The 23,973-nt window shown below is 32.7% G+C and overlaps 2 protein-coding genes, 1 long non-coding RNA gene and 1 pseudogene across 3 annotated transcripts in view; 1 reads left to right on the plus strand and 3 right to left on the minus strand.

Moving 5' to 3' along the window:
• Positions 1 to 80: 80 nt before the first annotated feature.
• The window catches only part of LOC134231631 (uncharacterized), a gene marked incomplete at its 3' end in the record, with an annotated part of 35,296 nt that continues 11,403 nt past the window's right edge, over positions 81 to 23,973 (minus strand). The window contains exons 3-4 of the mRNA XM_062713616.1: positions 20,977 to 21,282; positions 81 to 584 (exon numbers count right to left, since the gene is read on the minus strand). Of these exons, the coding sequence (XP_062569600.1) occupies positions 81 to 584; positions 20,977 to 21,282 (810 nt within the window). The remainder of the gene's footprint in view (positions 585 to 20,976; positions 21,283 to 23,973) is intronic.
• Positions 2,308 to 5,276, minus strand: LOC134231632 (uncharacterized). Its single transcript, XM_062713617.1, has 5 exons — positions 4,498 to 5,276; positions 4,336 to 4,392; positions 4,055 to 4,135; positions 3,552 to 3,735; positions 2,308 to 2,396 (listed from the first exon to the last, which is right to left on the minus strand). The coding sequence occupies exons 1-5, from the start codon at positions 4,753 to 4,755 to the stop codon at positions 2,308 to 2,310; spliced, it is 669 nt and encodes a 222-aa protein (XP_062569601.1). The 5' UTR covers positions 4,756 to 5,276.
• On the minus strand, positions 10,068 to 14,124 carry LOC134231634 (uncharacterized). The gene is made up of 3 exons (XR_009984589.1): positions 13,658 to 14,124; positions 10,599 to 10,734; positions 10,068 to 10,200 (listed from the first exon to the last, which is right to left on the minus strand). It is a non-coding gene; the product is annotated as an uncharacterized LOC134231634 (long non-coding RNA).
• Positions 16,463 to 18,881, plus strand: LOC134231635 (uncharacterized; annotated as a pseudogene).

A 23,973-nucleotide genomic window follows, 5' to 3' on the forward strand; every position in this document is an offset into this window, starting at 1 on the left:
GATATTAAAAATCAAAATTTAGACTTAAAGTCTGTTCTCAGTTTATGGTCTTGGGGCCAGATATTTTACAAGTGTTTTACCTTTGTTTGTCCACACGGAGAAGATTGATCCTTCCTGGTTATGCCTCTCTTTATCGACAACATCCTCAAACCTCTTAGTCATGTCCAACACAAGGATAAAGAAGGCCTTTGGTGTTACGTAAATTTGGTGACAGGCATAATATGCTAACTGGCCAGCAAAATCAAGCATGCTTACTGTTGGTAACTTCTCTTTTTCAGACAAGATTTTCTGAAATATTTCCTCTTTCACCATAGTTGGAGCTTCTGAGGAGATAAGACTGGCCATTACCTCTACTGAGTTCTCTTCTTCTGTGTCCTCCGTGGGTGAACTAGACATTTCCACATTCTCTTCTTTCTTTTCCTCTCGGTTATAAACTACTTCAGTGCTTTTATCAGTACTTCCTTCATCCAAATCTTCTTTTTTATTTGCATCAGAGCTGGCAACGGCACTACTGCTTGGGTCTGGTTTCAAATCTGTAGCATTTATTCTGATAAATGACTTGAATGGTGAGTCATCATCAGCCACTGAAAAAGAGGAATTTTGTTATTTAGTTCTGTTTTCATTTAGCACATCATACAGTAATTATTTAGGCAAAAAAATTATAACTTGGTACTCAGTCCTGTTTTTTTAAAGAATATTAAATGCATGAGGGAAATTTTTTTTCTTTTTATCTCATGAAAAACAGATGCGGGATTTTTTTTTTTTTTGAAAGATAAAATTTCAAAACTAAATTTTTAGTCCACAGAGTTTTAGCATCGAGTGTAGATTTAAAAATAATCTATTTCCTGCTTTTTTCTCTTTTCTGTTGTATCTTCTACATCTACATCCTGATAATTCATATAATGAAATGATGTCATCCTAAAAACGAGATGTGTTAAACTTACAGAACCCAACGGTGAAGCTGGTCTATTGCTTACGTAACACAACTAATATGCCATTCATAAGCGCATGAGAGAAATTTTATCTTATTAGTGTTTGTGTTGAAGTTCCAAGTTGCACATGGAATTTCCGAATGAATGATTCATATTTGCGAAATCTTCATTCGGAACTTCCGAATGCTCATTCGGAGTATTGGAACAAATTTCCGAATGGATTCCGTATAGTTCCGAATGAATGTTCCTGAAAGAAAGTTCCGAATGACTTCCAAGTTGCTTCCAAATGACTTCCGAGTTGCTTCCAAATGATTTCCGAGTTGCTTCCAAATGACTTCCGAATGCTCAAATGAATGCAATTGGACAATTTTCATTGGCTTAGACTTACACACATTTCCGAATTACTTCCGAATGCTTTCCGAATAAATTTTAAAATAATTTAATAAGGCTTTTTTTAACAAAAATTACTTTTTATTTATAATTAAAATTTAAACGAAACATACTGAAAATATACAATATTAAAAATATAGATTATTTGGCTTCAACATGATTCTTTTTCAAAATTGAATACACATGAACAATATATAACAAACAAGACCTCCATGGGCCATGTCACCCACCTGAGTGTAAAAACTTAAAAGCTATTTAAAATCAATTTAATAACTAAATTGTACTTTAAATTAACTGAGGAATTGTGATGTTAAACATCCGTTAAAAAGGGGTGTGGTCCTTCAGGTAAACAAATTTACATTTCCATTTCCAAAATAATGAAGGATGCTTTGTCACAAATTTAGATTTAAATGTAAGTCATAAATGTGACAAGTTTACAGTCAAAATCCAGAATACAGAAGGACAAACAGACATCGACACTTAGATCAGACTCTTTGGCTTAGGTGAGCCAAAACAATTCTTGTGAAAATTTTTTTTCCTGATTTTCTAATTCTTATTGTTTAGTATTTTAACAATAATTTCTAATATGTAATCTCTACTGACCAATGACAATTTTAATCCTACTTCTAAAAAATCCACAAGAATGAAGATAATGTTCACCGTTCTTGGAGGTCACATGTATGGTAAGGTAATAGTTTCCACATCTGGGACACAATTGACACCAAAAATTATTTTCACACTCCATAATTTGCAACACACTTATTGATGAAATTCCTCAAATCATTTTGTATAGAAAATCCTTCAACTTGCATGTCCTTGAACTCCCTAAAAATTGCGATCACTGAGAAAGTTCACTAAAATAACACAAATAAAGGTCCAATTGAAGTATCCTCGAACAATGTAATTACGGTATAAATTATATTTCAAAATATGCAAAGTAATCATCCCATTGCTGTATGCCTCAGTAATGGTCAATAACCCAGCTCTAATCGGGGGCTGAAGGTTTGACGATGTCAGCCAAAACTATATTTATATCTGTTATCAGTCTCCCTGGGTATTTCTCCATTATGATATCTGAAAATAAATATAAGAAGTAGTAAATTTTTGCTTTTCTTTTTTTTCCCTTTTTAAACTTGATAAAAATAAAGAAAAAAAGTCATTTTAAAATTATTACTGATCCATTAGTCAAAACAAGATGTGTTTGTGAAACACTATGCGCCCGGCGTCAACAAAGTTCGAAAAAGCTATTTTTACTATGTAGGTCACAGTCAAGGTCACAAAGTCATTGACATTGGAGTTGTTTGTAAGAACTAATATTATATATTTGGTGATATGAAGTCCCTATCTCTTATGATTCAAAAGTTATGGCAAAAAGTGGAAAAAGCTATTTTTAGCATATATCATAGGTCACAGTCAAGGTCACAAGGTCATTGACCTTGATGTAATTTGAAAGGACTTTATTAGTGGAGTATGCATACTAAATATTAAGTTTCTGTCTTTTATGGTTCAAAAGTTATGACAAACAGTTGAAAAAGCTATTTTTTTAGGTCACAGTCAATAGGGACCTTCATGGCATTGAAAGCATATGCTAAATATAAGGTCCCTATCTCCTATGGTTGAAAAGTTATGTCAAAAAGTGGAAAAAGCTATTTTTAGCATATACCGTAGGTCACGGTCAAGGTCACAAGGTCATTGACCTTGATGTCATTTGAAGGAACTTTATTAGTGAAGTATGCATACTAAATATGAAGCTTCTATCTCTTATGGTTTAAAAGTTTTGACAAACAGTTGAAAAAGCTATTTTTAGCGTATAGGTCACAGTCAAGGTAAAAAGGTCATTGACCATTATGGCATTTGAAAGACCTTTATTAGAGGAGAATGCACACCAAATATGAAGTCTCCATCTCTTACAGTTCAAGTTTTGGCAAAGGTTTAAGTTGACAACAGACAGACAAACAAACAGGACAAAAACAATATGCGCCCAGAAAAAATCCGGGCGCATAAAAAAAGGATCAATTGTACCAACTAATCAGAGATGTTAAGTTGTCAAGTTGTCATGAGTCTTAAATTCAGCAACAAAATCATGATAATTGTAAATTATTGATTTTAATTTAATAGGCAAGGTCATTAAACTTGGGTTAACAAACTATTTTCATTCATGTTTGAAAGTAAGATAAGTGTTTTAACAAAGCTTTACTTTTAAATTCTTAAATCTTAACACTTACTTACCATAAAGGACCTTGAGCTTATCTTGGTCGTCCAGAGGGGGACGCACCTTCCCATTTTTCTTGCTGGCTCCATGATGGCCCGTTATGGAATGTCCTTTTAATTCTTCAAATGTGAACATTCTTCTGAGGAGCCATTTTGCGTCCCCTTTCCAGCCCTTACCTGGAAGGTCATGAACCAGTTGAGCCTGTCAGATAAAACATGGTAATCAGAGATCACAGAGTTCACCTTACTTGATTTTTATCTTGAAGTTCTGTAAGTAAGTTTAGTAATGTGCATCCTTTGACATGTCATCCAAGAAAGTTTGGTAAATATAGAGCTTATGTGACCTTGAAATGAGATCTGCTCCAAAAGCTTTAAACTTGGGATACCAAATGCTGAGGATAAATTTAATCCAATTACCCCTCAACTTTGATGAGGTGTGCTAAAAGTGTATTAAATTATTGCACTATACTTGAAATAGAGAAATACTGGATTAACTGAAAATCTTGCCACCTGTTACTTACCTTCGTAAATCCATTGTATAAGGACTCCACTTGATGCTGATCCTCTTGTGCTGCGTCATGTGATATGGGAGGTCTCCCGCTCTGTGTAACAATAAAAATCTTAATATTTTCTTTTTTAGAAACAATATCAGTAAACCAAAAATTCATAACATGCACATCTTTTGAATGAAATAAACATTGCAAGTTCTTGAACACTTATTGTAAAATAAACTTGTTTAAAATGTATCTGAAATAATAAACCAAATTACTAAGACATAATACACCTAAAGGCTTGTACATACCAGAAGTGGCCCACTGACATTATGTTGCTGCTGCTGTTGGAACACAAATTGCTCTACCTGCAAAATTAAATGTGCAAATAAAACAATTCAAATTCAGATTTATCATATAATCCTTGCCTAGAAATAAAAAAAAAATATTTGAAAATTAAAATATTTACATACCTGATATAGCCTTGTGTTTAATGAGTAACAGTTTTGCTGCACTTCATACATCTGACGTTGTAGATTTTCATTTGCCAGACGCAACTGTTCACAATTTTGACATGGAGTTGGATAATGTGGGGTTGGTCTGGCGAAATATGGAGGCCCATCCATGTCTACAGCCATAGACACAGCTTCCCCGAGCAGAGTTCTTGTACTGACTGGTGATGGTGCTGATATGTCTGAGTATGAGGGTGTATAAGGTTGTGAAAATGTCATTTGAATTGAGGATGAAGGTGATGTAGATGTCTCATATTGCGAAGTGGATGCAGTCTGTATGGATGTAATTTTTTCGGATGGGGCCTGTGGAGTTGGGAGTGAAGTGCCTGATGATGATCCAGTAGTTGTTGATGGTGTTAAGGGAGTGGAATTCTTTTCTGTTGGACTTTGTGATGATGATGATCCAGGAAAAGTTGATGGTGTTAAGGGAGTGGAATTCTTTTCTGATGGACTTCGTGATGATGAAGATCCAGGAAAAGTTGATGGTATTAAAGGAGTGGAATTCTTTTCTGTTGGACTTTGTGATGATGATGATCCAGGAAAAGTTGATGGTGTTAAGGGAGTGGAATTCTTTTCTGTGACTCTGTGATGATGAAGATCCAGGAAAAGTTGATGGTGTTAAGGGAGTGGAATTCTTTTCTGTTGAACTTTGTGATGATGATGATCCAGGAAAAGTTGATGGTGTTAAGGGAGTGGAATTCTTTTCTGTTGAACTTTGTGATGATGATGATCCAGGAAAAGTTGATGGTGTAATGGACACTGACATGATAGTCTTTTGAACACTTGGCCCTGGCTGATCAGGTAGCTCCATTCTCGATGCCATTAGCATGTCTGCAACATGTGCAAGTTCTTTGTTCTGAAAAATTTTACACATATACAACTGTCTTTATTCACAAATTATTTTCCTAGAAAGCTACCAGTCAGACTGTATTGTTAAAGATATGTCAAAGGAAAATGACACCACTGTACCAAATGCTAAAGCAAAACAGTATTATTTTAGGTTCTAAATTTGAAGAAACAAGTTACTTACATGTACAATCTCCTTTTTTTCTCAATCTTCATTTTTTAATTTGCATTGCCCTGTAATTTAATTCAGAATGAAAATGGAATTTTACACAAACTAAACCAAAACAATTTAAAGCCAAATTACAGTATGCATTCGTTAAAATTTGTTCAAAACAAATATCATGTGATGTCCTTTTATTTATATTTAAAAATTACATAATATGGGTACATTACTAATAAAACGGTAGGAGAAGAAAGTAGTGCAGAAAATTTTTAGTTCCTTAATTTGCAGACTTTGATAAAAAAAATTTATTGAATCACACTTGTTGATAAAATCTAAAACAAAACAAAATGTTTTTTATCCAGTGATCGGGCCGAATTATTTTGTGTATTATAGCCATGTTACAATTCTGAAATTCCCCGACTTTCACTTTCATTTTTAAGGGCGCAAATGGATTTTGCTATAAAACCTGTCATGCCACCTTTAGATTTTAACCAAGGAACAACAAGTTGATGTGCTTTGATTTGAGGGGCATTGTCTGAACGAAAATAGGGACATCGCTATGAACACACACGTTAACACCCACACCTATGGGATAACAATTAGTGACTGTAATTAAATTAGAAAGCCTATAAGTAAGTGAAAGATGTCATAAATCTTGAAAAAAAATTTCAAAATTGGTGTTTTCTATTATTTTCAATTGTTCAAATTTAAAAAAAAACAATTTTGAATTGTTGATAACACATTTTTAAACAAATTGATTCATAAATAAAGTGTCTAGACCCCCCCCCCCCGGAACCAGACAACATGTTATATATAGGTATCAATTGTTTAACATGTAACATGTAGATTAAATGTGTCGATTTATAAAATTTATTTATTCAGAATCATAAATGTATAATTTGATTAAGAAGTAGAATTAATTTCCACTGTGGTATATTTTCAATACACAAAAATTCACAAATGTGTTGATCAGGTATTGTCAAGGTCGAAGTGAAAGTAGACTTAGCAGAAAGTTTATCAAAACTGTTCAGTGCATTGTTTAGCAGTATATAGGTGATGGGAATTTGTATGTTACACAGGAGGCAAGAGGTATACCTTAGTACAATATTTGTAAATAACAATTTAATGTTTTTTGGAACATGTCGATGATGCATAACATACATGACATACATAATTTCAGATCAATGTGAAGCTGGTTACAGTTGTCTGGGAGTTAAACGATGTGTGTGAACATGCACATTAACTGGTTTCTCTATATTTTTTAGCAATTGCATTACATGTATTTGTTGAATGTACAATTATTGTCAGTAAAACATGATTTTTACCTATTCTGTTGAATTAACTTAATTACCTATATATGTTAACAGTGTGATTTCAGGTGGAAGCCAATAAACCATTTTTTAAATTAATTAATTTCAAGTAATGGGCATACTAAAAAGGAATATGGTAAAATTGTACTTGTTGAATGTCTGTGTTTCTCTCTGTCTGCAAATGTAATATTGTACCATTTATTGTGTTGATTTTTTTTTTAGGTTCATGGTGATTGGTTCAGGAAAAACATCAGGTCCATGCAGATGGTGTTTAAAACTATTGGCTAGCAAAATGCAACCAAATACAATTTGAAGCAAAGCAAAGTGTGACAGTCGGCAAAATGTGTAAGTTAAAGTTTTCTAAAAAAAAAATTCATTGAAGTGGGGGATGGGGTGGGGGTGAGGAAATTTACATATTAAATAGGTGATCAGAATGTGAAAGTATTTAGCTATAATAATCTGTACATGCACTGCTATATACATTTTGCAGCTCATATACATTTTTTTTTTATTTAAGAATTTCAAATTAATTAGATCTACATCCAAATTGTTTTGTAAATTATGCATTATTAAGATTACACGGATATAAGAATTGAAATTTCATGAATATTTGACAGTGAAAATTATGCGATTTGTCAGGAAATTCAAAATTTTGTCTCATTTTCCTACAAATTACAAAATGGTTACCATGGAAACAAAACAACTTTAGTGGATTATTTATTTAATCTGCAAAACCACATATTTTCATTTTTTTAAAGTTAATAATAGTATATAAGCACTGATTTTGTTTTAAATAAATTTACGGGAAAAGTAATGGCACTTGTATTGAGGTATCCATTATTATGATGTCATTTCTCTTCATAGAAAAAAATTTGCATTGGTATAAAAATTACTTTGAAACAAATGATTCTATGTAGGATTATAAAGGCTTATAACTTTTTTATTCATAGACCAAATTTCATGAATGATACTTCAATGGACAAGTGGGTTAAATAATCAGTACTTTTTTATTTTACTGCTTTTATTTGTTAACTTCATTTTTTTTCAATTATGAATTAGAGGGTTTTTTTGTTGAAATACATTAATTTTTTAAAATAAGTGAAATTGACCCAATTAAGTGCTTGATTATGATTTGACTATATGTATTTAAAGTTAAAGGTGATTAGTAAAGGTTCAATGATATAAATGTGTTAAAAGGCTAAAATTTGACTTAAAACATCACCAATTTTTTTCAACCAATGAGCATTTTTTTAAAATATATAGAACTGTAAATGTAAAATCTTAATTAATTGTTGAATTTTCATGAAACTTGGCATGATCACTCGACTTTTGCTAGATTGACAAACAGTGTGAATGAGTAAGATCAAAAAAATGCTTTTATTGGGTACATCCCATTAATTATTTTTAGAATCGGTAAGAAAGAAAGAAATTTAAAAAATTCGAGGGAGAGTTATAAAATTTGCAGACTTGCATAAAAAAAATTGGAATATTTTTAAATGGCCTCACACTTGTTGATAAATCATTAATTCACTTACCAAAAAAGCTGGTGGAAAATGTGAATTTTCAAGAAGATCAGCGAATTATTTTGTGTATTATAACGCCAGTTACAATTCTGAAATTCCGATACTTTCACTTTCATTTTTACAGCTTCCCCATTTACAGAACTTTTCATGGAAAACAATTCAATTTACATACAACAGTCATTTTAACCAAGGAAAGACAAGTTGATGTGCTTACCTTTTCAGGGTCCTCACTTTGAACGAAAATAGGGACTTTTCGCTATGAGAGGAAACGTTAACATTTGTTTTTGGGATAACAATTAGTGGACTGTACCCATATAAATATTTGATATAATAAACAATTCATAAAAAATAAGTCTGATTAGGTCATAATAAATAAATTGCTACAAAACTATCCAAATTTTTTTGAAAATCGAGGCTTGCATGTGGCTTTTACTGAGTGTATACAAATATAAGGGCAGTGAAAATTTTATCAGGGCAAAGTAAATTTTATCAACTACTTGCCCGTGGGCAAGTGACTTATCAAAAGTAGAATTTATTTGTAGGCCATAAATTTAAAGATCGGCATACGGGCTTGTTTTTGTCTTTCTCTTTTTGAAAAAAAATATCTATAAATACAGAAAAAGTTTATGGTAGGACAAGCAAACATTCAGGTAGGGCAAGTCAATTTTGACGATCTACTTACCCTTGGACAAGTGGGTTAAAAATCTATTTTTCAGCCCCTGCTTTTATTTTTTAATTCTAATTTTTTTCAATTTTGCAGATTTTTTATTGACCTAGTCAATCAGTGTAATTTTTGTTATCAATACCCAAACAAAAGTCATAGTAAAGGTTCAATTATTTCAGTTTAATTACATCATCACCAATCTTTTTCAACCAATGACCCTTGTTTAAAATATATGCATGTATTACAGCAATTACCGGTACAATCTTTTCAGCTGTCAAAATCACGTCGACTATTGCTAGATTTAAAACGAAAGTGGAATGATAGATGAATACTGATCCCAATCAGAATTTAGACGAAGAAAAACAGAAATTTAAAAAATCGAGGGGGAGTTATAAAATCGGGGCAGGCTGGGATGAGAATCTAGGAATATTTTTATTATGGCCTTATCTCGATTCTTAAATCACTTACTGGTGTAACATCTGAATTTTCGGATAGCTTTTCATTTCTTTGACCGATTCTTGAAAAAAAAAGATACTATTAAAATAAAACAGCTTTTCCATATATATTTTCATGGAAAATACAATTCAATTTACTTTACAACAGTCATCATGAGTCATGTAAAATTTTTTCCAGTTCTTACCTTTTCAGTGTCCTTAGCTTTGATAACCTTTTCCCTTTTTTGAACTTGTTTTTCAGGGTCATTCCTAGAATAAGATATTTAAAACAACCATATATTATACATGTTGAATTAATTAGCTATTTAAAAAAAAAGTGGGGCTTGACTTGGGCATTACATCCCATTATTTACAAAACTAGAAATGTTTCATGTCCATAGGACATGAATGCCTCACTGAGTGTATATTATTATAAGAACATGAAAATTTGTATCAGACCAAAATAAATTATAGGTTGATTGGATTTGTCATCCTGCCTCAATGAAATGCACCCTTCTTGAAAAAAAGATTTTGACCAAAAGAATGAAATTTTCATTATTTCCCAAGTTTTTTGCCCATTACCTTTGAGAGGAGATCTGTAAGGTTGCTTCCATTTTTGATGTAAGTTTTCGTTCCCTCTTTCCTGAATCCTCAACCACTGAAGACACATCACGGGGTGCTTCAGTTCTTTCTGCTAATTCTTGCTTTGCAGAAGCTTTGCTATCTGAAAGAAATCCCAATAAACTTTTTTTATTTCAGCAAAATGTTATTTTATTCAAAACCTACAGTTAATTTTTGTTATCTTGAACTCCATGGCAATGGTGAAAAAGTTTGAGACATCAGTGTGTCTAAGATAAGAGTAAAATACTTAATTAAAAGATAAGTGATTGGGAAATTTAAATCTCTTAGACATATTTATTGTGTACGGTAATAGCTTTTGATAAAAGAAAACATGCTTAACCTTGTTATAACATTGTCATTTAAACAATAAATCCTTTCATTGTTCTTGGTATGGAAATTAATGTTGCAGAAAAAGAAAACATATTGACTTCTACATGTTGTAGGTTGTACTTAATTTTATTCAATAGCTGCAAATGTAATACAAAAACAAGAAGGACTTACCTAAGAGTAGATTCAGTAGAGTTTATTCTGATAATCCTGTTGCAAATTGCCATGCAGATTAAACAGCATGATGCCAGTCTTAGATAAATATGTGTGAACTCTCATGCAGTAAAACTGACAAATATCTGCTGCAATACTAAATAAATAAGAAAAACAATTCATGTAAATTTTATCAAATTATATAAAATATTGCCTTGAAAATAATATATATTATATATATATAATGAAGAATTTGAATTTAATATCATGAGCAGTCAGGGGCATCCCCTTGCCCCCCCCCCCCTCCCCCCCTTGATATATAGAATACTTACAAAAACATACCAGTAGCTATTAATAATCTGATGATAATATGTGCTTGTGCCCCTTCAATCAAAATATCTGATGACATTTATTTTTTGCTTGAAAGCTGTGTCCCCTCCCCTCAAACTGGAATTACTTCCTACAAGCCTGAATATTATAATTAAACAAACTTTACAATTAATTAGTAGACATGAAACATTTAGTGATAAAATTCAGTTAAAACATACTGTAAATTTGTCTTTGACTGCATTAATGTTATTCTCAAGATTATTCCATAAAGCTCCTAATTTGTAAATTTCAGAAAATGCCTTTTTAAAAATGTTGACAATGCCAAAAATTGATTTTTCATGACTAAAAGTTTACAGCAGTATTACATAAATTTTTATTGGTCATAGGGCTGTCACGGTTCCAAAATTTTTCGGGTCGGGTCGGTTCTGATTTTTTTAGGTTCGGTTTCAGGTATTTCGATTCCGGTAATTAATGGAATAAAAGCTAATGATTTGTATTATTTTCATCAACAAAATAAATATTTTCATTTAATCTTCGAAATAGCAACATTCTAACTAGTTTAAAGTAGCTTCCTGACTAGACAACAATTGTACCATATTATTTAAATCACCTTATAATTGCAATGTATTATTAAGAAATCTCTCGTTTTTGAAGCAATTTTTATAGTAAAACCTACACTACTATACAAATCGGAACCAAACCGAATTCTGAAAAAAACAGAACCGTACCCGAACCGAATGAATTGTTCCGCAGTTCTGGGTCATTTCGGGTACCCGTGACAGCCCTATTGACCAAACATCAAGCTGAAAGTTTTAATAATTTATCATTCAAAATCTACTAAGGCAAATGTTTCCAACTATATATATGACAGGAGTGAAACGATACACCTCCTTCACCATGGTTTGATATGTATCGTTTAATTTTGTCTCAGAACAGTTATTTTCAACAAGATACATTTTGAAAGAAATAATACTGTTTTATGCTTTCTTTGACTTAATCTAGTCACATTAAGACACAATTTATGTGAAAAATGACTGAATGAAATAAATCAAAATTGATTTTACTGTTATACAAACTATTGATTGATCACAAAAAATTATTTTTTATGTACTTTTACTTAAGGACACGTTTATACCAAACCAAACAGAATGACGATCCCAACCGAAAAAAAGGATATATTTTGTACCATTTAACAAACCAAGAAAATATACCATGGATACCATGTGAATCCATACTGCAATAAACCGTTTCACTCCTAATGTATTACATTACAACCTGTTAGTGCCCTAAATCTAAAACAGTGGATCAAGGAATACTTGGAATTGTAAAGTATAAAAGTAATGTTTCAACCATTTAAATTATATACATCCTTGGCTATTATTTGCTTATCTCATTTGTTGATTTTTTGCAGTTTTGCCTACTGATACTGTCATATTGACCTCACATTTTGACCTCACATGGGGGTACTGATTGACCTACAAATCTAATTTTCTTATATTTTTCTCCACACTTAAGAAAGTTAAGGGACTGTTACAATGTTTTATTATTTTAAATTTCATACGCTATATGTGACCAGTGCATGTACATGACAACTTTTTTACAAAAACGATTAAGATATCCAATTATAATCGTGATAATAAAAATTTCAAAATTTTCATCCAAATGACACGTTTTGAAAAACTGTAGCAAATTGGTGGATCTAAATTTTTATTGGTTTTATCAAACAGATTCATTTTATCTTTTAGTCATTCATTACTGTAATGATTACGATTTTCAGAAAATGAAACTGAAGACAACAGTTGAGGATATTAAGGTGCATACCAAACGATCAGAAATAAAACATCGAAGTGAAAAATTTTTGTGACAGCTAGTGTAAAAATTCTGGGCAGAAATGGTTTGGAATATATATAAAAAGTTTTTAATTTCATCATGGTTTAAACGGTTTAATATAAATAATCTACTTATTTGCATTAATTGGTATTCAAGATGGCATTGACTGAGTTTTACTGCAGTGCAATGAAATTTACTTGATGGAAGACACCATGATACATGCATGTAAATAAAATACAAGATATCAAAACACTTTTAGCGACATTTAAACCAAACTGTTTGCCTTATGCAGTTTAACAGCCCCAGGCAAACAGTTTGGTTCTCAGGTCCAACAAAACACATGTTGCCCGAGAATAAAATCAATAAATGTAATCGTTCATGGACCGTGGAAATTTAATCTCCTTATTAGGCGCCAAGAACTATCAAAATTATGTACAATCCTTGATCCACCCATGCTTTATTCAATTCTAATTGAAAACATGCTTTTTTTTCTAGTTTAACAAGACTGAAATGATGTTATTTGTTAACTTGTAGTTAACTTATTCTTAATTATTATAACCTACTCTTTTATAAACTAATAAACAAAATTACATGATATTTAATAAACATGTGTGATTATCAGATATAATGTATAATATAATCTACACTGGGACTTGAAACACATGCATGTTGTCAGTCTGATTCATCATCTTGATTATGTGAAAAAAAATTACAGTATTTTAATTTTTTGAAAATCAAAACATTTCCAGTACACTTTTCACTGTATTTTAATTTTAAAAAAATCATGACATTAACATGTCCCTAACATTACTAAAATTTATTCTTAATAGTACACCTTTTTCCTGTTGTTAAACTTGTATTCTATTTTTTAACATGCTCAGCAAGCTCAGGCATAATGTGATGCAATATGTTAAACTTACTGTGGAAAGAAGCAATCCTCCCCTCAAACATTTTCTTTCCAAACTGTTTTAGAACTTTGTCTCCATTTACAACTACCGCATCTTCTTTGTAAAAATCTGTCGTGCCGTCCTCCCAGTCAATAATGAAAAATTTGGACATATTTTAGATCTTTACCTGATTCCGTGATTTCAAGAAATGCGCGCAATACGGTTGATTGGTTATCGAAATCGAGGTCTTGAAAATCTGTATCACCGGGACGTTTTAGAGACTGAATGCTTTCAGCGTACTTTTCAAGCATCTATCTCATAGAGATTTGTAATTCAACACCGCGTTGTTTGGTTTACAAAAAGCTTGAACAGAATTGAAAGGACGTTGGATTACTTCAAATAAAGACTTGCAATGAAAAACTTGTTTACATAATGGTATGTATGTGACATTTTATGTTTTAAACATGTTTATTTCTCAAAATAATCTGGAACTAAGGAATTATCGTCACAGGACACTATCGACAACTGATGACACCTTGTCTTCATAGAACTTTTCAAGTTATCATGGTTTTAGTCCCAAGGATAACATTGTATATAATTATATTTATATATCTTTAAGGCCAATCTTGAAGAGTTTGACATTGAAGCTTGCCTACAATCAGGATTTTGGATTTGCCCAATCGAATCATGTAAAAAGAAACTAAGCAGAAAGCAGACCTTGAGGACTCATCTTTCATGCATCCATTCAGTAAAAGGTATGCCAGTACGAATTGGGACTGCCATTTCATTGAACCTATGAATATTTCAATATATATGAAAGAGTTTATTTCAAATGAGACTTGAAATTACATATATGAAATTCAAAATGCACCCCTTAACCTGTCATAATTGCTTTACGTTATGGAGAAAATACACTTTGGTCCGGCTGGACTAGTGCTTCTTTACTTTTACTAGTCTGCGGGCAATTTTATTAGTCCTTCAAAAATAACAATAAATAAATAGAATTAATGTTGCAATATACCTTTTTGAAATAAACAAAGCATTTACACGAAAAACTCCATCAATGATTTCTTTGTGTTCTGTAAACTTATTTCTGTGCATCTGTGTTGTGTGACTTATCTGTGTTTTGTCAACCTCCGAATATACATTAAATAAATCTTATTTCCTTTAGCAGGGAATCCCGTGAAAAGATACAAACTGCATGAGCAAGCTGAAACGCATTTGCAGCCTAGAACTTCAAAGTGGAGAAAATTAAAGTATGACAGATGATGATATACCATAATTGATTTTCCATAAAATTGAGTATTTATGTTGCACATTCAGCCACTACAAAGGATAAAGTATAATTAGCATTTCTTGTGTGTTATTTATATTAATATGACATATGCCTAATTATTCAGTAATCAAATATTGCCGTAAATTGATTCAGCTTTGCCAGGGACCTATGTATATTAACAGAAGAGGTAACTACGGCAAGTCTCATGATATCTTGAAAGTCGCAAAATTTTGGGAGTCAACTTTAATATAATTATAGCTCTAAAGCTATCGCATATTTGAGATCAAATCTTTTTTCTGTTAAAAAATCATTCAAGATAATTTGGTTAGCACGTATTATACTCTTTTTCTTAGTAGTACTGTAAATCACTTTTTATTTGCGAGAAATTTATTTTCACGTAATTACCTGCGACAGTATGCACCCGAAAATTTCATTCTCGCACATAGTAGAATTGCATAAGATTATAAAGAACAATGACCACAATTCATGAAAATTTTGTCTTTGTAATAAAGAGTTAATGACTATCTTGTGAAAATAAGGTCGCGAAAATTTAGTGATCTACAGTAATTTAATTTGTTTTATGCAAAATCAGCACATGCCCCGATCGGCCATATTTCTGAAAAATTGCTGATTTCAGTGTACGTTTTCTTTATATTTTAATTATGTTATTATTATGCATTAAAATTTATTATTATAAAATCAATTCCAGTACATAAAAAGATTAAATTGACATTTATCATAAAACATCTTGTTTATTAGGAATAAACATAGTTATGTTAAAAAACTTGTAGTGTTGTCCGTGATGTTTTGGGTAAATAAACATGGCGATGAAGGAGTTGCTATCCTGTTAGAATGTAGGTCCCTGGTTTTGCATCATATGTATAATAAATTAAACATTATAATTTGCATACTTAATGGCTATATTGAATAAGTTTTCAATTGCAGTCATGGTTCTTGTGTATTTTCTTACAGAGAAGAAGCAGAGACATCAACTTATGAGAATCCTGAAAATGATCACCCCAGTGTTTTTGACGTTTCATCAAATGATGTTGGTATTGATAACAGTAATCAAAATGATGGTGCAGCATTTGTGCAAGATTTTGAAACTGCCAATGATTCACAACCGGCAAACCAATATTTTCCTGCAGAAATCGAACAAATTGTTTGTATGGAAGGATTCATGGAAAATTGTGAAGAAATAGATATGGAACTTGATTCTGAAGAAAGTGATTCTGTCTCAGGTGATGATGATTCTGAGGGAGAACCGGAACACGATGCTGCTGCTGCAGTTCCAGAAGAAGAGGTGAAAGAAGGAGGAAGTGTCCCTTTGTATGTTTTGCCACCCAGTAAATCTCTATTTTCCTCTGAGATTCAGCACAAAGAACATCTCCTCTCTATTTGTGCATATTCAACAAAAAACCATTTGTCCCGCACAGGATTTCAACAGCTACTTAAGCTGATAAATGTCCATCTCCCTGAAAAAAATTTGTGTGAGACCAGCGTCAATAAAGTCAAGGAGAAAATACGATTTGGTGGAAACTACTTCACATATCATGAGTACTGTGATGTATGCGGTGCTTTATACCCTGAAGATAGAGGTATAGTAAAATGTGAAACACCATCCTGCACTGGATCAAGATCAAGTGATGCTGATGCGACAGGAAGAAGAAAAAACTACTTCGTCAGTGGGGATTTACACTTACAACTGAAAGAGATACTTGAAAATGAAGAAAATTTTAATGAAGTATTGTCCTCATTTCAAAGATCTAATGATAGTGAGGAAATTCATGACATTACAGATGGCAAGAAGTACAAAGAAATTAAGAAAAAATGTAAGGACATGACTGTCACATTGACTATGTTTACCGATGGAGTTTCCTTATTTAAATCATCAAAAGTCTCTCTATGGCCAGTGTACCTTGTCATCAATGAACTCAATCCACAATCAAGGTTTTTGAAGAAAAACATGATTTTATGGGGACTCTGGCAAGGACAGGGCAAACCTTTGATGAATACTTTCTTTTTTCCATTTGTCAAGGAAATGAGAATGTTATACAACACTGGAATGCAAGTGGAAACTCCATCTGGACAACAGACAGTTCACGCTATAATAAACGCCATGACTATGGATCTTCAAGCAAGAGCTTGTGTTTTTAACATGATGCAACATAATGGCTTGTGTGCTTGCCTGTACTGTGAAGAGCCAGGGGTTGTGGTGAAAAGTGGAAAGGGCCATACCCGCAGCTTTCCATATCGTGAGACTAAACCTCAACTGCGGACAAGATTATCAATTGAAGCAAATGTTCATGAAGCCGTACAATCAAAAAAAGCTGCCTGTGGATTTTATGGAAGGTCCATCATCACACATCTTCCATGGATGGAATTTCAAGGAAATTGTACCATAGACTACATGCATGGCTTCCTTCTGGGAATAACAAAAAAGTTATTAAGCATGTGGATAGATGGAGCCAATTATCAGCAGCCTTACTTCATTGGACACAAGCTCAAGGACATAGATAAAATTTTACAAAGTATCAAAGTTCCCTATCTGATCCATCGCAGTCCAAGAAAAATTCAAAACAATCTCAATCACTGGAAAGCATCTGAGTTTCGATCTTTTCTCATCTATTATGGGCTACCCTGCTTAAAAGGACACTTGCCGGATACGTATTTGGAGCATTTCGCTTGTTTTGTTGAAGGAACTTTTTTGCTTCTTCAAGAGAAGATTACAACATATGATCTCGCTAGGGCAAGGATGCTTTTGGAAATGTTTTACAAATGCATGGCAACCCTGTATGGAGATGCTGTCTGTGGCCTAAATGTGCATAACATCAGTCACATAGTGGATTGTGTGGATAACTGGGGACCACTCTGGGCTTATTCATGTTTTGCTTTTGAATCTTTTAATGGAGAAATTTCAAAAGCGATACATGGAAAAGGAAATGTAAGTGGTGAAGTTTATTGGGCAGTCCACAGCGAAAAAATTCTACAAAATGAAATCAAACTGCTTCAAGATGGAAAGCCGAAAGATCTTCTAAAAGAAATCATGTCTGCGAGAAACACCGTAAAAACAGCAATCTTGAAATTGGAGAACAGTGTTACATAATGAAACCTTTGGTTAAACTGAATTCTGTATCTGATACACTTTTGCAAAATCTTTCTGTTCTGATAAATATGGAGGTTGGAGAAGTCCAGAAAACTACCATCCTTAAGGCATCAAAAATTCAAAGAAACAGATTTGTTTTTTACAGCAAGTCATGCGGCAAAGTGAAGCGGAATAATTCATTCACTGTCCACCTAAATCAAGATTTTCATGGGTGTGACATTGTTATGGTGGATTATTTCATCCATCTTTCTGACCTTAGGAGAACTTTTGCCCACAGCAGTGGATTTCAGAGGATTTCTAGGATGGTGGAGGGAAGAGCACCCCACGTTCAGCTGTTGGAATTGAAATGGTAATAGATATATATTAAGTTTTAATCTGTTTAGTGTTTACAGACTCAAAAGGAATGAAATAGATGTGCTGGGGGATATGTGTCCTTTCCAATTTTTATATTTTTGACAATGTATACATGGTACAGTTTACATTAGGAGACAAAGATAATTCATATCCTTATACTTGATAATTTTTTTTATCATATTGATCGCTGTTTTTCTTCCTTTGCAAAACATGGGAACACTAAAGCTGATAATTATAATATTTCTCTTAGTTCAATTTTATGGCAAAATGCAAGGTTCTTAATTATTTTAATTGATATTAATGATGTGATTGTGAAGGACGTTTTCTTCTTTAAAACTTAATACTCAGAAGCTAGATAGCTTATCTTTCTTGTATTATTTTGTAGGAAAGATCTTCTTGTTCCAGTTCCTTTGCTTGAAGAACTTGTTGTTCACATGAAAGTCAATGGACAGGATATCATTGCTTGCTTTCCTAATTTTGTAGAGAGGGATTAGGAATTTGAATCAGTATATGAATGCTGAAGGAACCAATCTCAAGTGGATTTTTGCAAACTGTGAAATGTTAACTCGTACACTTTTTGGATAACTAAGTGGATGTTTATGTCGTGTTTATATGTTTAAAGATGACTGTTTGTAGGTTAATAATGAAATATGAAGTTAATTTTTAAAGCCATTTTTGTCCACATTTGATATTTTAACTGCTTTGTAATCAAAGACACAAGTTGTTCTTAGGTAGCACTTGTACATATGATATATATATATATATATATATATATATATATATATATATATATATATATATATATATATATATATATATATATATTGTTGATGTAAATTGAACATGTATAAGGAATACACAGAATTTAAAGTCACATTTTGTCATTCATAGAGGGCATAGTATTAGTTATATAAATAATGACATCAAACTTGGAACAGCTCAATTTTTGAATTTTTCAATTCCAATTTTCAGTTAGGATTCTGTATATTGATGAAAAATTTCTAAGTCCAATTCTAATTCAATGTGTATATTGCTGAAAAAATTCTAAGTCCAATTCTAAAAGCTTTTCGAATCATTCCGAATGATTTCCGAATGCATTCCGAATCAATCAGAATACTTTCCATGTGAGAATTATTCCGAATGACTCGGAAACATTCGGAATCCGAATGCTTCCAAGTTGTTCCGAGTAATTCCGAATGAATTCCATGTTGAAATTGATGCCAATTTGGAACTTCTACACACGGGGAGCCTGAGAACCAAGTTATTATTTTTTTAGGCCTCATCTCTTTTTTTCATATTTGAGGATTTAGAACAAACAGTCTGGTGATTTTAACTGAAATCAACATATATGTGTTCATTATTTAAATAATAATTTTTTTTATATCCCCCTTCGAAGAATTGAGGGTATATTGCTTTAATTTGCTGCTGTCTGTCAGTTGGTCGGTCTGTCAACCGGTCTGTCTATTGGTCCACTAAGTTTCCTTCATTTTCTTCACAATCATTGCACATACTGAAATGAAATGTTGGTATACAGATTGATCATATAAATATGTAGGTCAACTTTTGACAGAGTTATGCCCCTTGGACTTGGTAAAATTCCAACTACTGTAGTTCCCTTATTTTTCGCGGCCGAGTACTTCTTATCGCGAATGAGGTCTTCAACAGCAAATCGCAAGAATAAGAATTCGCGAATGAACGGTCGATCCAGAGTTTTAAAATAGATTTCAGCACCATAAAAATAAAAGCGAGTATGTTAAAGCCGTTTAGTCCGATTCTAATCGCAAAAAAATATATTCGTTTTTCTTCTTGAAAAATAATTGTCCATAAATTGTTTCAACTTTTGTCAAATTATGTCCCTAAAGTCTTTTTCTTTCAAAAAGATATGAAAATTCAAAAATTAAAAGAATAATTTTTGTTAGGTCACACAAAATATAATCGGAATAAATGCTATGTTGATATCGCGTGAAATCACCTTCGAAAAATTTAATTTATCGATTATATCTCATGAAAAACAAACTCGAGCATTTTTTTCACAACAAAGTACTTATACCTGTACACAGACAATATTTTAGCCTTTGTTACTTACATTGTAACTTCTGGTTTAAAAAATCTTTAAAAATATCTGATTTTCCTTTATTCTTTAAATATATATATGCATATTTGAATTATCTTCATAATTAGATATAACAGATAAATATTTTTTTTTCAAAGGTGACTTCACAACAGATTTTAACTCCCCGTCATGAACTTCTGTTCTGTTGCCTGTTTCAGATTAAGCGGCTTTAATTTCGTGTATGGTGCTTCTCGCAAAATTACACGATAATTAATTCCACGTGTATATTTAGGAATCTACAGTATTCATTATATGATGATTGAATATTCTAGATTGAACATTATAAGAACTAAAAGTATGTCCATAGGACATGAATGCCCCGCCCAGGCTTCATTAGTAAGGCAACATACATGTAACATGTGTATTCAGCGTACAAAGTTTGATGAAGATATCTTGAATAGTTTCTTTAAAACTGGGTTTCATACAAAAACTCAAAAAGGTATTTCTGTTTGAAAAATGTCTTCTACATTTGTCCTTTGAATATGTTTCAGAATTTTTTCTACCTTCTAAAACTCCATCTCTAACAATGAAGACATGTTGATGGACTTCCAGTCCCCTGGTGGACTCTGAAACTTCACTGAAATTTTGACGTTTTCCTCTTAATCGCTTCAGCAGTGTTGTTAGTCCACTGGATGACATTGTAGCTTTGCTGACATTTTGACTTTGCCCTCTTAATCGCTTCAGTAGCGTTGTTTTTCCAGCCCCAGCACATCCAACAAGTATTCCTCTGGCATGGGACACAGTTGTCTTCTCCTTCCTCAGAAACTTCTTCAACTCATCCACTTTATTTATTTCATCAGTGCTTGGATCTAAAACAAAAACAGTCATGTTCTCAGAATAGACATGAAAACACATGCATGAAGCAGATTTTGAATTTTTTTAATGCACTTTACAGGTGTTCCAGGAAAAAAAGGTTACTCTAGATCTGTTATTTTTATATCTTATCTTTCTAATTCAGTCCCAGAATATTATCTGGTATTATAGCTTTGGTCATATGATTTACCACATGGGCTAAGAACAAGGATTTAAATGAATCATTTCTTGTAAATAAAATTAATTTCTCTGTTTAAAGTTTACAAACATAGATAATAATATTTTTGTAGCAGAAAAATAGTTATGTCTTTAACTCATGAAACAAGAGGTCTATGGGTGACAGGAGTCACCTGAGTAACTTTAGAGATGCCTTTTTTCAACCAGAATCCCCCCTTGTAATACATATTGAGGCCATATCCTCCCACCTCCCCGGAGTCATCATTTTAACAATTTAGAATCAACACTACCCAGAATGCCTCCACATAAATTTCAGCTTTACTGGATCAGTGGTTCTTGGAAAGAAGATTTCTAATTTTTTTTCTATATATTTCTATGTTAAACGTGGATTCCGTATTGTGTCAATGTGGCACCGCCCTCCCTACCTCGGGGGGTCATGATCTTACTAATTTAGAATCAACACTACCCCGATGATTCTTCAACACAAGTTTCAGCTTTTATGGCCTGTTGTGTCTTGAGAAAATGATTTTTAGAGAATTTTTCATAAAATTTCTATGTAAATCTAGGATTCCCTACTGTGGCCCCGCCCTTAGTATCCCCAGGGGTCATGATTTTAATAGTTTAGAATTTTCCTATCCCAAGGATGCTTCCACGTAAGTTTCATTTTTTTCTTTGGCACTTGTTCTTGAGAAGAAAATTTCTAAAGATTTCAAAAATATGAACTCGCAATTTCAAAAGACAACTTGCAATTTTAAAATGAAAGCTTTCTAGAAATAAATCACCATCCATCCATTTAAAAAAAATTCTGCATGAGGTTTAAAAAAAATTATGTTTTTTCCTGTAACATTCCCCAAAAATCATTGGTCAGAAGGTCAAGATTTTTTTTCTTATGATAAATAGAGCCAAACATCCCCGGACTGAATAAATCAGGTGTTATATTTACAATGGACACCTAACATGGCAACGAACATGACTGTCTAGCCGCAAAAAACGAACTTCAAAAGTCGTGGGGAGAAATTATTGTTACAATCATACATTATGATTACTCTTTATATTCAAGGTAAATGTTAACTAGGTTATGTCTCAAGTTAAGCTACAATTAATATTTTTTTTTTGAATAAATGGATTCTGAATCAGCTGATTGATCAAACCACGCAGATTGGGAGAAAAAAAATCCACCTAGAGGTAATTTGAATAGATTGGTTGTTTATTTTAGGCCTGGTTGTCGGACATGGGTTTAAAAAACGGGGATGTCAAATAAATTTTTCCCTTGGTGAAATTTACAGTGGAAAAAATCAACTCGCAAAAATTTGCAAGTTACAAATTTTTAACTCGCAATTTGAAATTTCTAACTCGCATTTTGCGAGTTGTATATAGTGAATTCCGAACCCTTGATTTTTCCTACATATTTCAATGTAAAACTTGGATTCCCTATTGTGGTTCCGCCCTTCCCCCGGGGGTCATGGTTTTAACAATTTAGAATCTACATTACCCCAGGAGGCTTCCATATACAGTGTCAGGTTTTCTGCCCAGTGGTTCTTGAGAAGATTTTTAAAGATGTTTCCTATATATTTCTTTGTAAAACTTTGATTCCCTATTGTGGCCCCGTCCTACCCCTGGGGTCATGGTTTTAATAATTCAGAAATCTACACTACTCCAGGATGCTTCCACATAAGTTTTAACTTTTCTGGCCAAGTGGTTCTTATGAGGAATATTTTTTAATGACCAACCCTATTTTCATCTTTTCTCCCCTTATAAGGGGATTTGGCCCCTAAATTTTGACAATTTGAATTCCCCATAACACAAGGATGATTTGCATCAAGCTTTTTTAATATTGACCCTGTGTTCTAAAGAAGGAGTTGAAAATGTGAAAGGTTTACAGTCGGAAGGACAGCTAGATAGCTAGACAGACGGACGCGGGACAAAATGTGATCAGAAAAGCTCACTTGACCCTTCGGCTCAGGTGAGCTAATAAACAAGAGGCCCATGGGCCACATCGCTCACCTGAATAGCTTTGGTGATGCAGTTTTTTACTAGATTTCCCCTCTACTTCCATCTATTGTGGCCCCCTACCCCCTCCCAACCCCCATCTTTATTTTTATAATTTAGAATCTACACTATCCCAGGATGCTTCCACATAAGTTTCAGCTCTCCTGGCCCACTGGTGCTTGAGAAGAAGATTTTTCAAATATATTTCTATATAAAACTATGGCCCCTCCCTACCACCAGGGGTAATGACTTTAAGAATTTAGAATCTACACTATCCCAGGATGCTTTCACATAAGTTTCAGCTTTCCTGGCCCACTGGTTCTTGAGAAGAAGATTTTAAAAGATTTTTTCTATATATTTCTATGTAAAACTTGGATTCTCTATCTTTGCCCCTCCCTACCCCCAGGGATCAAGAATTTTACAATTTAGAATCTACTCTACTCCAGGATGCCTCCACATAAGTTTCAGCTTTCCTGACACACTGGTTCTTGAGAAGATTTTTAAAGATTTTTCCTACATAT

The sequence above is a fragment of the Saccostrea cucullata genome, unplaced genomic scaffold (genome assembly GCF_032062105.1).
Source record: "Saccostrea cucullata isolate Sc308-1 unplaced genomic scaffold, CSIRO_AGI_Scuc_v1 ctg4492, whole genome shotgun sequence".
Lineage (NCBI taxonomy): Eukaryota > Metazoa > Mollusca > Bivalvia > Ostreida > Ostreidae > Saccostrea > Saccostrea cuccullata.